This window comes from Leptopilina heterotoma, unplaced genomic scaffold (genome assembly GCF_015476425.1).
Source record: "Leptopilina heterotoma isolate Lh14 unplaced genomic scaffold, ASM1547642v1 Lhet_15, whole genome shotgun sequence".
NCBI classification, from domain to species: Eukaryota; Metazoa; Arthropoda; class Insecta; order Hymenoptera; family Figitidae; genus Leptopilina; species Leptopilina heterotoma.
In genome coordinates this window covers 2,172,656-2,189,456 of record NW_025110867.1, presented here as the reverse complement: position 1 = coordinate 2,189,456, position 16,801 = coordinate 2,172,656, and the positions used below count along the sequence as shown (strand labels likewise).

Genomic DNA, 16,801 nt, shown 5'->3' with positions numbered 1-16,801 from the left:
CTTTTGCTGCTGCAGCCGAATTAGATTAGGAGTACTCGCATTCGCCTGGACATTTGGCCAGGGAAGAGAAAAACTGCAGAAAACCCACTTCCCGAGTACAACCGGTCCAGACCATTTTTTAAAAAATTCCAGACCCAAAAATAAAATTGTTTTGGTATGTTTTTAGCTAATTACGACAAAAAATATAAAATCCTTCAAGTAAATTGTTAATAAAATAAGTTATTAATTTTTAATTTTATTAATAACAAAAATTTAAGTTAAAATTTGTTAGATTATTTAAGATACGCTCCGAAGAAAGGTGAGGAGCAAATCTCTTTAAATTTAAAAATTTATTTTAGTTCATAATTTTTCACAATTAAACAAGTATTTTAAACATTTTAATAACATTTTATGAAACTGAAGTTACCTACGTTTATCCAATGACAATTTTTTCTTTTGATAATTATTTATTTTAATTTGAAGTTTTTTTTAAATAAAGTGACTCGAATGTCAAACAAATGAAAGAAGGGTTGTCACACAGAAATTACAAATTATACTGACAGTGGTATACTCTGAATGAAAGAAGAAGGCAGATTGAATGCTAAAACAGAAAAAATTCTGGACTCTGGTAAACCTTTCACTAAACGACGCATGAAAAAAAAATAATTAAAAATTTTGTAACTTCTTCAATAATACAGAAATCGACTTAAAAATTTGATGGGTATATATTCTTGAATAGTTGTAGAATCAATTAAAATTATTTCCAGGAAGTCAATTTTTTTGACGCAATAAAGGAGGTTCCCCCCTTAAATTCAGATTTTGCTGAAGAAATGAATAAGTTATAAAAAAAGTAAATAAGAAAAAAATAAATAAGTAAAAAATAATAAATAAATAAATTTTTTTTCAATTTATTTAATTCAATTCAAATTTCACTGAAGAAATAAATGAGTTATAGAAAATAAGTAAATAAGTGAAAAATAATAAATAAATACATTTTTTTAAAAATTTATTTAATTTAATTCAGATTTTGCTAAAGAAATGAATGAGTTATAAAAAAAGTAAATAAGTAAAAAATAATAAATAAATAAATTAGGAATTTTTAAAATTAATTAATTCAATTCACATTTCGCTGAAGAAATGAATGACCCGGTAAGAAGGTGTGTATTGAAATGAATTAAAATGATATCACAAAAAGGACGAAAACGACATTGGTTTGGATTAAAATTATTGAGAATTCATAGCAATTTGTAATCAGTTTAATCCATTTCAATCCAAAAAAAAATTAAAATGTTAACAAATGTTTATGTTCAAGAAAGGATTCAAATGATTTCACTTTTTAAAATTTCCAGAAAGCATTAAACTGGATAAATTCATATCATTTTTCGTCATTTTAACAGATTTGAAATGTTAACAAGAATTCAACTGAATTTAAGTGTGTTCAAATAGATTACTGTGATTGGAATAAATTTATTGATGGCCAAAAATGTCATTCGTTTGGATTAAAATGATTTCAAGAATTCAGCTATACTTGTAATCATTTCAATCGATTTCAATACACTCGTTTTTACCGGGGAGTTATAAAAAATAATAAATAAATACATTTTTAATATTATTTAATTCAATTCAGATTTCGCTGAAGAAATGAATGAGTTAAAAAAAGTAAATAAGTAAAAAATAAGTAAAAAATAATAAATAAATACATTTTTAAAATTAATTAATTTAATTTAGATTTCGCTGAAGAAATGAATGAGTTATAAAAAAAATTACATAAATAAGTAAAAAATAATAAATAAAAATTTTTTTATATTAATTTTATTCAATTCAATTCAGATTTCGCTAAAGCAATGAATGAGTTATAAAAAAAGTAAATAAGTAAAAAATAATAAATAAATAAGAAAATTTTTAAATTAATTAATTCAATTCAGATTTCGCTAAAGAAATGAATGAGTTATAAAAAAAAGTAATAAATAAGTAAGAAATAATAAATAAAATTTTTTTTAACCCTTTCGTGCCTGCGGGACATATATGTCCCACTTAGAAAATTTTATGTAATTCTTATAAAAATTAACCAATTAATTTGCGCTAAATTGCTTTCTATTCCGAATGGATGTGGCTACAATTAAAAAAATAGTAAATTACAAAAAGTTGTAATATTTATTTTAAACAATAGAATAAACATTGACTGATTTTTAACAAAACCAGTTATGTAACAAGCTATACATTTCATTAACATTTAGTGAATAATTTTTAACAAAACTTCGTTTTTTTTATGTTTTTGGGGTTGTTAATTACGAATCTTACGTCATATTTAAAAAATTCAAAATGGTGGATCTAATATGGCCGACAAATTTTTAAACAAATTTCAAAATTTTTTTAAATTTTATCAAATATGCTTCCAAATTGTTACTCGGGGGTTTTCGGGGTCGCTGATTACGAATACGATGTCAGTTTTTCAAAATTCAAGATGGTGGATCCAATATGGCGGACAAGATTTTTAAAAAATGCTTGAATTTGCTTCAATATTGCTATTCAGGGATTTTTGGGGTCGCTGATTACGAATCCGATGTGAGTTTTTCAAAATTCAAAATGGCGGATCCAATATGGCGGACAAGATTTTTAAAAAATGCTTGAATTTCCTTCAATATTGCTACTCGGGGATTTTTGTGATCGCTGATTATGAATCCGATGTTAGTTTTTCAAAATTCAAAATGGCGGACAAGATATAAAAAAATTGCTTGAATTCGCTTAAAATTTGTTACTCAGGGTTTTTTGGGGTCGCTTATTACGAATCCGATGTCAGTTTTTCAAAATTCAAAATGGCGGATCCAATATGGCGGACGAGATTTTCAAAGATTTGTTTGAATTTGCTTTAAAAACGTTATTTGGGATTTTAAGGGTCACTGATTACGAATATAATTTCAGTTTTTTAAAAATCAAAATGTCGGATTAAATACAAAAGTTTTTGAGGTCGTTGAGTACGGATAGAATTTTAGATTAGAATTGTTGGAAGCACGGCTTTCCACACCACCTGAGAGGTTCCGATATAGGCGCGTTAGGTTTGCTTGAACATCAGGCATGTGATTTCCAATATCTTCTGAAGTTTCTTCAAGGATTTTTCTTTTCTTTGTGACTTGAGTTGTCGAAGCTTGACCTTTTGTAGCAGAAAATTTTGCAATGAGTTGGTTTGCCAAATTCAATCGAAATGTGAGTTGATCTTCTACTCGTTTATAATGAAGCTGATACAGTGTCAGTGAATTTACAATGGCCAGATCTATACAAAAGTAAAAAATTCTATGCCACCATTTGCTTGAGCGTCTACTAATACTGTACACTTGCTTCTTTTGATCAAATCGATCTACGCCACCCATAATTCGATTGTAGGTTTCAATAGCACCCGGGCATTGCACATCAATCCTACTTCCATTTTTTAAGGTTCTCTTTACAGAAGATGTCTCCGAATTATGGGCTGTGGAAAGAAGAGTGACAATCTTTGCATCCATCCACTTAATTGCCTGAACGCATCCCATATATCTTATTTCTGACTCTCCTCGCTGCAGTTTACTTTTGTTCTTCATTATATCTGGTAAGCCTTTTCTATTTACTCGGACAGTGCCAACTGAAAATATTTTTTTTTCAAGGAGACGTGTCATTAGATTCAACGAAGTGAAGAAGTTATCAAATGCTACTAATGACCTGCTATTATGCAACTCTTTAGTTAGATTCGTTACAACTCGTTCACCAAGTGTTTCTTCGCTCTTCTGTGAATCTGAGGATTTACCAGTGTAAATTTCAAAATTTAAAATATATGAAGTTTGTGAGTCTGGTAGACACCAAACCTTGAATCCTCTTTTAATTGGCTTCATTGGCATGTACTGCTTGAGAGACAATCTACCCTTAAATTTTATCATTGATTCATCAACTGCTAGAATTTTAGAAGGAGCGTAAATTTCCTGAGATTTTTTATTCAAATGGTCAATAAGCGGTCTTACTCAAGAACTTTACTGTTATCATTAAGATGAAGAATTTCAGCTATTTTTCGAAATCGATCACGAGGCATGATATTGGCGATAAAATCGACTCTCAGCGCTGGATTCGTACTCCAAAAATTTTTCTGCTGAGGTAAACGATGTATTCCCATCAATATATATCAGCATACCAATCCAAGCACGTAGCTCGTCAATTGATAATTCATAAGCATACTTTGACTTTTTTGCCTTGTATTGAAGAAAATACAAATTCGTTTCCTCAACAATTTTTTCTAACATGTCTTGGCTGAAAAATAAATAAAAAAAGTCCGATTCTTTTGCCCTTTTCTCCATTTGTGCTAGAATTTCAGGATCTTGTTCAAAATTCAAAACATCACAACAATTGCAACTACCTGTCCTCCATTTTTCATTTTCGCCATGATATGAATTTTCAGTATCACTACAATCTTCATCACTACTATCTTCGTCTATGATATTCGCGTCATCATCAGAATCTGTAAGATCGTTTATATCTTCTTCCTCAGAGTCAAAATCACCTTCTGAATCTTCCAGATCAGATGGAAGCGAAAAATTCAAGTTCAGTCTTGCTCGAGAACGAGTAGTCATTTTTAAGAATAGAAATTTTAATTATCCAAAAGCGTAGATTATTATTAACAGCAAGAAAAGAAAGGAAATGATCCAAAAAGAACTGACTATAATGAAAAAAAAATTTATATATATATATACCCTAATAAAATGACAGAAAACGAACTAACTAAACTCTGAAGGACTGATTTTTTTAAATTTAGAATCAAATATCCACTTACCTGCTGAAACGCACGAAAAATTCGTAATATTTTAATCTAAAAAGTTTTCTATACTTATATATCCCCCAATGCGTCTTGTTAGCGAGAGAACAAAGACTTCACCACCATACGGACAAAAAGACAATTAATGCGCGCTAATACCTCGTCATGGTAAAGTAGGGACCGAATAATGAGTGCATAACGTGTTGAAAATTATAATGTCAGTCTATGAGTCTAGAAACATTTAAATATCCCACAAAATTATTTTTAAGGTAAATTTTTGTAAGGAAATAAATTGTCATAAAATAAAATATTATTTAGAAAATATTTTGACCCTTTTTGAATTTTTATTTTACTTAAAAATTGGTAGAATTTGAAACTCATGCATAATTTTATAAAATCTAGGTACATGTTTTTCAAAATGCAAAAAAATTGCCAAATGAAAAAATTCATTTTCCTAATGTTTGAAGCACATTTTTTCCAATAAAAATCTTTGTTTGTAGGCGAAAAATACTAAAAAAATACCACTATTATTCAATTTTTTATATGAAAATTCATTCGTTTATTTTTATTACTAAAAATAAACTTTATTTTATTAATAATTTCAGATCCTAATTTTTAAATAAAAAATAAAATATATAAAAAATTTAGAATGAAAATATGATCTGAAATTAATTACAAAATTATACAAATGAATAGAATAAAAATGGTACAAATAAAGAGTTTTATTAAAAATGCTTTAAAAATTATGAAAATTAATTTTTTCATTTGGCAATTATTTGTGGATTTAAAAACATATTTTCTACAAAATTGAGCATGGATTATTTGTTTTCTACTATTTTATCAATAAAACGAACTTACATCAGATTCGTAAACAGCGACTCCAAAAACCCCCGAGTAGCAGTTTTGAAGCAAATAGAAGCAAATTTGAAATCTTGTCCGCCATATTGGATCCGCCATTTTTATTTAAAATTTTTTTTAAATCTGACGTCTGATTCGTAGCCAGCGACCGTTAAAACCCCCAAGTAACAATATTGACGCAAATTCAAGCAATTTTTTAAAATCTTGTCCGCTATATTGGATCCGCCATTTTGAATTTTAAAAAACCGACTTTGGATTCGTAATCAGCGACCCCGAAAACCCCCGAGCAACAATATTGAAGCAAATTCAAGCATTTTTTAAAAATCTTGTCCGCCATATTGGATCCGCCATTTTTAATTTTGAAAAACTCACATCGGATTCGTAATCAGCGACCCCAAAAACCCCCGAGTAGCAATATTGAAGCAAATTCAAGCATTTTTTAAAAATCTTGTCCGCCATATTGGATCCGCCATTTTTAATTTTGACAAACTGACATTGGATTCGTAATCAGCGACCCCAAAAACCCCCGAGTAACAATTTGGAAGCAAATCCAACCGCTGGGTTACCCTGAAGCACGAAAGGGTTAAATTAATTTTATTCAATTCAATTCAGATTTCGCTAAAAAAAAGAGTTATCTCGCTATTATCGCGGCAACACTATATAAATTTGATAGGTAAAAATAAAATGAATATAAAAATTTGGAAAATGGAGATTAGAAGGGTAAAAATTGATTGAATATATGGGAGTTAAAATTCCAAATTATATGATCTAAAAAGCAAAAAATTTATAGAAATTAGAATTAAAAAATTGTGTGCAGACATAAAAAATGGAAAACTGGATTATAAGTAAGGCGTAATTAAATATATTATTCAATTTTAGAAGGGCAAATAAAATGTCCTACCTTGACGTTAGTTGGATTGCCAACTGCTAGGCGTTATTTACAATGTCGATAACTATATCCTTTAGATCTTTTAGATAGAAACACTTTCACCTTTTAGTAAAGGAAATTTTTTAAAAAATGTGTTAATTTCAAAATACATTACAAATATTTTTAATTTATATTATGTGCAAGTACATAAGAATTTTTTTTTTATTAAAAATAATTTTATTAAAAAATTTACACTCAGAAGATAACGAAAAACACGTGCTTCTAGCAGACAAACTTTCTTATCACAAGCGCAATCTCGCGGTCAGATGTGAAATTAATCCCTAACAAAAACAATGGACACAAAAACGGTTATTGAACTTTTATGTAAACATTTAACATGTTTAACCGAAATTTCCATGGAACCAGATTATTTTCGATTGGCAAAATATAATAAAAGTTCACCGGAAGCTGTAAGCTGTTTTTTTTGTATTTTATTCAAAACAATTCTTGTACATCTTTATACAGTTTACTGTTTTTCTCATCTAAATTGTTTAATTTATTTTTCTCTTTAAATTTAGATTGAAGCATTTTGGTCAGTTCTGTACATTCTCAGCACTTGTTCAATTTTAGAAGAGAATAAATTTATTTCTTTTAAAAACTACGGTGAGAAAAGTACATTTATTATTTTTATTGTCCTGTAACGATAAACATAACCTCAAAAAAAATTTCTCCACTTAAATTATATCGATTCTTATTCCAGTTGATTTGAAATAATCAGAAATGGAATTAATTTTCCTTTCTGTTGATAAACAAATTTTTTTAATTTAGAAATTTTGATAAAATTTATGATTTATTGTAACAAAAAATTTATCTCCATGAAAAAAATTTGGTTTGGTAAGCATTCTATTAAGAAATAATTGTAGTAAAAATATTTATTATAATGAACTTTATTCTATAGTATAAATTTTATTCTAATTGAATTTAAAATATCAAATTTATTTTAATAAAAAATTATAAAATACAAAATTCTTTATAATAAATTATCAATTTATTATATTAAAAATTAATTTTATCAAAAAAATCATTGTAATAACATATACAAAGATGAAAATTTATTATAATAAATAAATATATTATAAATAATAATTAAAATTTAAATTAATAAATTAATTGTAATCGTAATTAAAAATGAAATTAAATGCAATTAAGTAACTAAAAATTATTATTAATAATAACACTAGTTTAGAAATTCGAAAAAAAATGTTGTACATTCGATGCATTTTTTTGTATCCCTGCTTTGCAATATTTATTATTGCAGTTTTCTAATTTTCGTTTTTTATTTGGCGTAGGAAAATCATAATCTGAATTACTGCCTGTTTCTAATTTTTCACAAGAAGGGTAAGAATTTCTGAAGTGGGCCCCTATTTTGCATTGGGTCGGTGAATTTTTCTCATTCTTATATATGTTTCGATAGCGTATGATAATATAATAAAAACCTGAAAATAGTTTTTCGAAATTCGACTATTTGTCAAAGTTATTCAAGGTTAAAATTATTTGTAGCGTTTTAGTAAATAGCTAATTACTCGCGATCGGATTACGTATATATAATGATTGTTAATATGTAATTTTTTTGGTTAAAGTTGTCGAGTTTAGTTTATTCATTTGTTTTGCTTCAAATCTCTTTAACTTTTCAAAAATTTTTGTAACTAAAAATATTATATTTTCTAAAGTGAAAGAGAATCCTACTTTTTTATTGTTCAAATAAAATCATAAAAGTATTCTTCATTTGATTTTAAAAAAAAATCCAAAAAAAGATGGAGAACAAATTTTTTTTAACTCCAAAAATTAAAAAGTTAATTTTTTAAACAAATTATATTTTTAATTAGAATTTTGATTTCTTATCTAAAGTACAATTCTTCAGGTAATTTCTCCTCCAATTTTTATTAAAATCGGTTCACCCAATCGCGAGTAGTTAGCTATTTACAAAAACGCTACAATATCTTTCACAAATAGTCGAATTTCGGAAAACTATTTACAGGTTTTTATTATACCATCATACGCTATCGAAACGTATAAGAATGAGAAAAATTTACCGACCCAATGTAGTTCAAACAACCTTTTATAACTTTTATAATCTTTACACACCCATCGCCAGTAATCTGAAGTTCGTTATGCACCGTACAGTACAGCGGCGCAGCGCGGAGCGTCCGCGGGCTAACGTGACGCGCTGTATTTAATATTTAATTTCTCGAAAACAAAAGAAATCGGTTTTCTGAAAATTAACAATTTTTTGGGAAAAAACCTCAGCTTTCCAATAAAAATAAAATAAAAAAAGAAAAACGAGCCCAAAGATGAGAAAAATTAAATTTTATTCTTAATTTTCAAAAATTTTGGTCAAAATCGAAAAATTTTCTGAAATGGACAACGGCAATCGAAAGCTTATGAAAAAACCTGAAGATACCATATTCGAAAATTATTTTTCATCGTTTCGTTTAAATACAATAAATAAACGAAGTAGTGCGAGTCACATCAAAACTCAAAACTTCTACCCCCTCCACTTCTCATAATTTTTTATAAAATTCAAAAATATTTGGCTGATAAATTATTTACTCATAGGACAACTCATAAAAAAATTTGGGATTGATTCATCAACACTTTTTTTTGGATGGACATTTGACGTGAAAACCGCCATGTATATAATATAAAAATTTTAAGTAATGAAAAAAATTAATATTGTTTTGAATCGTTTACAATTTCTTTTCAAGTTTATGATTATTTCTGTCGTACAAGATAAAAAATTAATACAAAGATTTTAGAAAGAGTTTTAATTAATATTACTTAAATGGATATCCATTTAGTAGTAATGATTGTTTTACGATTTCAAGATGTTCCGCATGATAGTTTGGATCGAATAATTTTGTAGCTTCGTCAACTAATTTGTAGATTATTCCAATTTTATAACATAGTGGATGATGTGAATGGAAATTGATATATCTGCCAGTTCAAATTGATATGCGATACGACTGCTTTTATCAGGTGAAGCATTATCTAAATAAAGTAAATATTTATTAAAAAATATTGACTTCTTACTTTTATTATAATAATTAAATGAAATCAAAATTTTTGAGTCAAATGGGCCATAGCATCCTATTAACAATTGTGCATTCAATGTAAGAACTGACTGTATTGCAAAATTTAAAAAATAATACAGATAAGAATATTAAAATTAAAATTGTCTTACCAATAAAAGAACCTTTTGCATCAGAAGCTTTGGATGTATTTCCTTAATTTACAAATCGAAATCTAGGCTTTTTTCTCGAATATCTATTTTTTATTTTCGCTATTATTACTTCAAGGAAGAAAACAATTTTTCCTTTGTAATTAATTCTATTCCCGAATTCACAAACTTTGCAGGCTAAATATTTTTATAAACATTAAATAACCCGAATTCTGTAGCTTTTAGAAGGGAACTCCCATAAAAGTATTCGTTCTTACTGCAATTGTTTCTGGTATAATTTTTGCATTCAAGTTACTATTTTTAGTTTCGTATTTTTTAACATGATATGCTGCATTAGGTAGAAAACAACTAATATTTCGATGTGTCGCCAAGTATTTTAAACAAATTTCCTTTTTTCTTCTTCCTCTTCTCTTGATATTTCTAAGGAAGTGTTTATCCATTTTTGAATATCTGTTGATGATGTTTGCATTAAGTGGTGTTTTAATTTAAATTCCATCATTAGTTTTAAATTCGAATTGTAAACATCTTCGAATGTTGAAATTTCATTGGGTGTTGCTATTCCGATTATAATTTGACTGATGTTCATCGTTTGCCATGTTCTTGTTTCGAATTTCAGTAAAAATGCCATGAGTCGTATTAGAATGATTACACCAATCGTTATTGAGATCATAAACCAAAATTCCGACGAAAGTGTAATGAGTTTTGTTGGTTTCACTTCCTTTGGTACAACAGCATTAACACTGTCAAAGTTTAGAATTTTTAGATTTAGGAAAAATGTATCGGACATACCATAAGATAAAGGCCAGTTTAGCAAAATCTCTGGTAATTTTTCCCTGAATTCAGTTATAAATTCAGTAACGAATCTATTCCTTGCAGATTTCTTTGATTTTAAGAATACTTTAATACTGGGTGAATAAATTGATATGTTTACTGATTTAAATTTCATTGCTTGAGAAAGAATGTCTATTAAGTTCATTGAGATTTCGTGAGTGTCTTTGGTTGAATTGTTAATAGGTTGATGAGCAAAGAATAGTTTGTAACCATTCATGTCGAGCAGTTTATTTTGGAACCATTCAATTTTAGATGATAGGACTTTTGAAGAATATTTGTTGAAAAATGGATTTCTGTTACTTACATAAATTAGGTTTGGAATTGTTTCTTGGTTTTTGATAATTAATAATGAAGTAACGTCCAAATACCTATTTACCCAGAAAAAATGTAGAATGATGTTAATTTTGTGATGAGTCAAAGGGGGATTTATAACTAGACATCTTGGTTTTGATCATCCTCTTAATGAATGTACTGTTATAAAAACACTTTCCAATTCTTCAATACTGCTCTTGTTTGTCCATTGTAAAACAAAGAGGGTTGTACTTCTAGGTCGTGTAAGTAACTTTATATACGATTCTTTAGTTGCGTTGTATTTCATATCACTGATAGCAAAAGATGGAAAATGCGAATTTACTGTTGTCATTAGAGAATTCATTAGTGGACCTGTATCATCATTCGCATCATCGTAGATGAACACTACCTGATGCAATTTTGATTCTTCCTTTAAATAATTTATTAATCCATGATAATAATTACTTTTTGAAAACACACTCTGTAATTCTACCCGGATAATAAGAGCAACGAAATAAATCAGAATTTTCATTATACACAACTATTTTGTTCGAGTTGCAGAAGCTGTCTGCTGAAGTTTACTTCAATTTCACATAGATTTTTACCCTCTTTTTTGATTTCAATGAGAAATTAAATTGTCAGGAAAAGAAAGTGAAAATGAATTCAAAACCTACCGTACAATAAATATCTATTGATTGAAATAACTTCCGTGTGTCAATTTTTGATTTCGATAGTATTCAGTATTATATTACAGAAATGAAAAGGAATAGAATACAATGAAAATAGAATATAATAGAGTACTTGTAGAATATATAATTACTAATTTATTTTAACATTTTTCTATAAATGATAAATTTTCAGATAAAATTACAAGTACAAAGTTAAATTTCGCCTTTCTACAATACAAAACTGTGGAATTTTATTTAATACCAGAAAATGATGTTTACAACAGTCGGGAATTACTCTTAGCACTTGGATGGCTATTGGCGTCAAATAATGTTATCGAAAAGAAATTAAAGTCGAATCTCGTTAATTGTTCCCTAGGACAAGAATGTTCTTCATCAGAAATACTTTCCCAAGTAAAGAGAATAGAATTATTTTTATCTTTTTATTGAAAACACAGGTCCACAAAAAAAATCGATGAGGGGCCAAATATGCTGCATGATGCTGAACACGAATTTAAAGTCCGTTTTACTTCATCACGTCATGATTTTTTTCAAACCTTAAACAAATTTTTTTGTGGACCTGTGAAATTAAATTATACAGCCTCACATTTTTATATAATTTATTTTTTCCCTTCAATAAAATTTTTTCCAGGCATTAAAAGAGGAAATAGATTGTTCCACACTCGAGAATGAAATGAAACAAATTGTTCACGTTTGTTCAAAATTAAATCACAATTTAAAGGAAATCAGTGAATTATTAGGGGAAAAAGTAAAGCTAACGACAAAAGTTCATGCTGCCAGTATAAATACAAGTGGTTTAACTCATCTTTCCGTTTTTGAAATGGCACTAATTAAGAGACTTACTTTGGATAATAAAAGTCCACAAGATCATGAGTTAATAAAAAATTTACAAAATATTTCAAAAATGATTGATTTTCATTTGAAATGGACAAAACGACAGCATATTTTTTATGACTGGATGGTAATTAATTAATAATTAACTTTTAGGGATTTTTTATCTATTTCCTTTTTTTGATTTGTAGAATTCTTGTTTAATTGAAATTATTCTCCATGGTGTAGACAACCGTAATTGATGAATCAATGTCATCGCAAAAATCAATTTACACCGAAGAATTTCGACAGGAATTAATGAAATTTATCATAATTCTTCGACAATTGGTAAAAAGGAAAATGCACAATTTTGAAAATGATGAAATTTCAAATTTTAGTTTAACACCAAATTGTACATCGCGCTTGTTACGAATTCAAAATTCAGAAACTGAGACCGAAACGTGGTTGAAACAAATTAATGACGATTTAATAGAAACAGAAAAAGAAGTTGAAATAAACGAAAAAAATTTACTCAAAGAGTTAAAATTGATGTTGAAATTAATTCAAAATTGTATTCGAGTTTGATGAAATAATAATAAATATATTTTTTAAAAATTGTAATCATTCACGAAACCTTTTTTTAAGGGGTTACATCCACTTACTATAATAGGATTAATCACAGGATAATCTAATATATTAACGAAAAATTTTTGGTTTCTTCATTTAAGATGATCCAGTCGTTTAAAAAAAAATTATTTTCATAAATAAAATATACGTATTATTTTCGGCTGTGTAACTGAATGTAACTCCTTAAATATTTCTAGCTTCCATTAAATCAATTTCAGTAATTAACTATATTAATCTTCGTATTCCAAAATTCATTCTGTCTGTCAGAGTATGAGAGAGAAAGCACGATACAGAGTAAGAGAGGGAAGTATCGTCTCTTCTTTCAGTTTAGAGTAGGAGGGAGAGAGAGGCGAATAGGTAAGATAGTAACGCCTATTTCTTTGGTTTACAGAAGAGCATAATGTTTTCTCCATTTTCCGTGTTATGTAGAGAGAGAGGAACTCCGGTTGTGGACAATCGTGAACATTTGGCAAATCCTCTCCCCTTTACACTTGTCCACGTGGACAATGCACATTTGAAAAGTATGTAAGTATTTTTTTAATGTTACTACTGCATTTTAAAAAGTAATAAAGCTCATTTTTGAACATATTTCAAAGCACGAAATTACGAAAATGATTAACGATTAAAATAATATATGTACACTATAATTTAATTAAACACTTTATTTTTTTAATTATTATATTGTTATATTAACACCATAGTCAGGGAAACAAAATTTTTTCAGTAAAGTCAGGGAAATGTCAATAAAAATTTTTTTTAGGGAATGTAAGAAAATTGAGACATTTTTTCGACTTATAAACAAACCTTTCAAATTAATATAAATTAGCATCTAATTTTTTTTTAAATGCAATATTTTCAGTATTTATAATTACATATTTAAAAAGATTTTTATTATAGGTATATTTCAAAAATTTAATTGTCTTAAAAAGTGATTCAAAAACAATTTTTGAATGATTTGTTTATAGTTACTTTTCGCATTATCAAAATCAAAATAACTTGCACGTTTTTACTAAAAATTGTGGTTTTTTATGTAGGGGAGAGTGGGGCAAAGGCGCTATGCGGGGCAAAGACGTTTTTTAAAATATCTCCTTTATTTTCTGTCTATTCCAATTGGCATTAAAAATTGAGTTGCAATGCAATCAGACCAATTGATTAAAAAAAGAAAAACCTAAAAATATCAAATATTTTAAGAAATATAACAAAAAAATTGTTTTGCAAAAATAAAATGATAATTTTACCGAACAAACTTTTATTTTTTAAAACATAAGTTTAAGTATTTAATTTTTAAAAACGTAACATGTAAATAAATTAAATATTTCTCTACACCTCTGGCGTGGTGTTTTAGTTTAATTTTGTATCTAAATATTTTAAATTTAAAGTAAAAAAAGTTTGTTATGTGGGACAATGGCAATATTGACATAATCTGGTTAAAAACAACGGAATATTCGAATTTTCTAAGTATTAATTCACAATATAAGATTAAAATCACTAAAAGTTTTTATTTTTTATTTAAATTGTTTAATTCTTTTAATAATATGTGACGCTCCACGAGAAAAGGGACCTTATTTACTCTTGTCATAAGGTCCCTTTTCTCGTGGAGCGTCACATATGTTGTTACCCTTATGTTTCATAAATATTATACTAATAAATATCACTTGTTAATTTTTTTAAGGCTTATAAATGCTTTCTTTTAGAAATATAAGCGAAAACGTCGCTGCCCCAGCGTGTGGGGCAAAGGCACTTTTTGCATTGTTTTTAAATTTCATTAAATAATGTATTTATAATTATAATATACTAAAATAACAACTATTAAAATTTCTTGTTGATTAGTTTTAGAATAATGAAAAAGAAAGACCGCATAAATTAATTGCTTAATTTAAAAAATATACATCGATAAATGTAAACCTAGCGCATTTACCCCACTCTCCCCTATTGTCTCAATTTTCTTAATTTCATGAAAAAAAAATTTTCCTGACTATTGTCGACAGTATGAAGTATGAGTGTGTATTGTAAAGAGTGGGGACGAGTTCACAGTCCTTTAAAACTAAAGCATAAGCAGGTGTGGTCAGATTAATTAGTCGCTACTCAAAGTGATAGCACGTTTGTCTTCCAATAAGGCTCAGTGAAGAATTGGAAGGATTGATTATCTCCAAGTTTTTGTACTTTTACTTGTTAAATAAATAAAGTAGAGTTGGCTCTCAGTTGAGTAACCAACTCACCAAAAATAATAATATTAGTTGTTTCTTACGGCGACAACATAATTGGTGGCAGCGCTAGGATATTCAAAAAATTTTGGAAGTTCATCCAGATTTTGAGTATCCAGAACCCAGAGTTAGTTCCAGATAAACAAAGTGATTATCTAAAGTGAACGAGAAAGTAAAGAAAAAGCAGAGATCTACAGAGTGATATCTAGAGTTATCCAGATCTACAGAGAGGTATCCAGAGAGTTATCCAGATCTATAGAGAGGTATCCAGAGAGTTATCCAGATCTACAGAGTGATATCCAGAGAGTTATCCAGATCTACAGAGAGGAATCCAGAGAGTTATCCAGATCTACAGAGAGGTATCCAGAGTTATCCAGATCTACAGAGGTATCCAGAGAGTTATCCAAATCTACGAAGCAGAGTTCGAGATTATCCAGAACTACGATCCAGACCAACAGTAAGGTATATAAAAGAAAATTACGAATCTTTAGAACAAGAGTATAAGTCCACTTTACGTACGTTGAACGGCGACCTTCATAGGGTGTGGCTAAGTTTGTTTTAAAGCGTTGGTATACTCCGTGATTTTATGAGTATTGCCATCGACAATAAACTAAAAAAAACGAATTTCATATTCTTGTGTACTCCTTGTAGCAGGATTGCAAGAAATGAAATTTTAAATTAGAAAACGCGAACGGATATAAAATAAAAATTGTACGAAACGATATAGGAAATTTATAAAATTAAACTGGATTTAAATTCATATAGAGAAAGTAGGGAAAACGAAACAATAGACACAGACAGTTCATCCCTTTCAATATCACTGACTGACAGACTAAAATTAGACAATATTCTAAACGTCATGCCAGAAACATCAAGTGCTTCAAATGACCATTTGCAAAATATTCTTGCAAAAATGGAGAGATTCGAAACGAGATTAGTAGCGATGGAACAACCAGTTAGAAGAGAGGAAGGTTTACCCTTAAATGAAAACGAATTAAATAGCGATCACGAAGAATTAGAAGAAGTTACAGAATATGATTTTGGGAAAAGCATAAAATTAGTACCAGAATTTAACGGAAGCGGTTTAGAAAATTTCATTCATCTAATAAGATTATCTAAAAGAAAAACGAAAAGAAATGAAAGATTAACATTACTGCATGCAATAATTGCACAAAAATTAGTAGGAAGAGCAGCAAATACAATTAGAGCAGATGCAGTTAAAACCTTTGCCGATTTTTTTGAGAGATTAAGAATTTTATTTGGAGAAAAAGATAGTTTAGAATCACTTCAAAGGGCTCGCGATTCATGTATAATGGGCAAAAATGAAGGTTTAGAGTCATTCACCTCAAGATTTATGCAGTGTCAGGATAAAATCAGGCAGTCTATAGATAGTATGAATATAACACCTCAAGAAACTTTCGTAAGACAGGAAATAGAAACAAATGCAAGTGTCAGCACATTCTTAAGAAATATACGTGAAGAATTTGAAATTAGAATCCGTCCTCAGAAACCGAAAACGCTGAATGAATGTTTTAATATTGCCTCAGAAATTAACGTGAATTTGAAAGATAAAAGAAGAATTGACAATTTTACCAGAAACCCAAGAAATGAAAACCCAGTACCAACACCAAGATT

General features: G+C 28.3%; 2 protein-coding genes across 2 annotated transcripts; one reads left to right on the top strand and one right to left on the bottom strand.

Moving 5' to 3' along the window:
• Positions 1 to 2,912: 2,912 nt before the first annotated feature.
• Positions 2,913 to 3,887, bottom strand: LOC122498381 (piggyBac transposable element-derived protein 4-like). Its single transcript, XM_043606074.1, has one exon. The coding sequence runs from the start codon at positions 3,885 to 3,887 to the stop codon at positions 2,913 to 2,915; it is 975 nt and encodes a 324-aa protein (XP_043462009.1).
• A 2,909-nt stretch (positions 3,888 to 6,796) lies between these two features.
• On the top strand, positions 6,797 to 12,920 carry LOC122498416 (tubulin epsilon and delta complex protein 1-like). Its single transcript, XM_043606132.1, has 5 exons — positions 6,797 to 6,949; positions 7,058 to 7,142; positions 11,701 to 11,918; positions 12,157 to 12,486; positions 12,585 to 12,920. Exons 1-5 carry the CDS (start codon positions 6,833 to 6,835, stop codon positions 12,918 to 12,920), a joined length of 1,086 nt encoding a protein of 361 aa, XP_043462067.1. The 5' UTR covers positions 6,797 to 6,832.
• Positions 12,921 to 16,801: the final 3,881 nt, after the last annotated feature.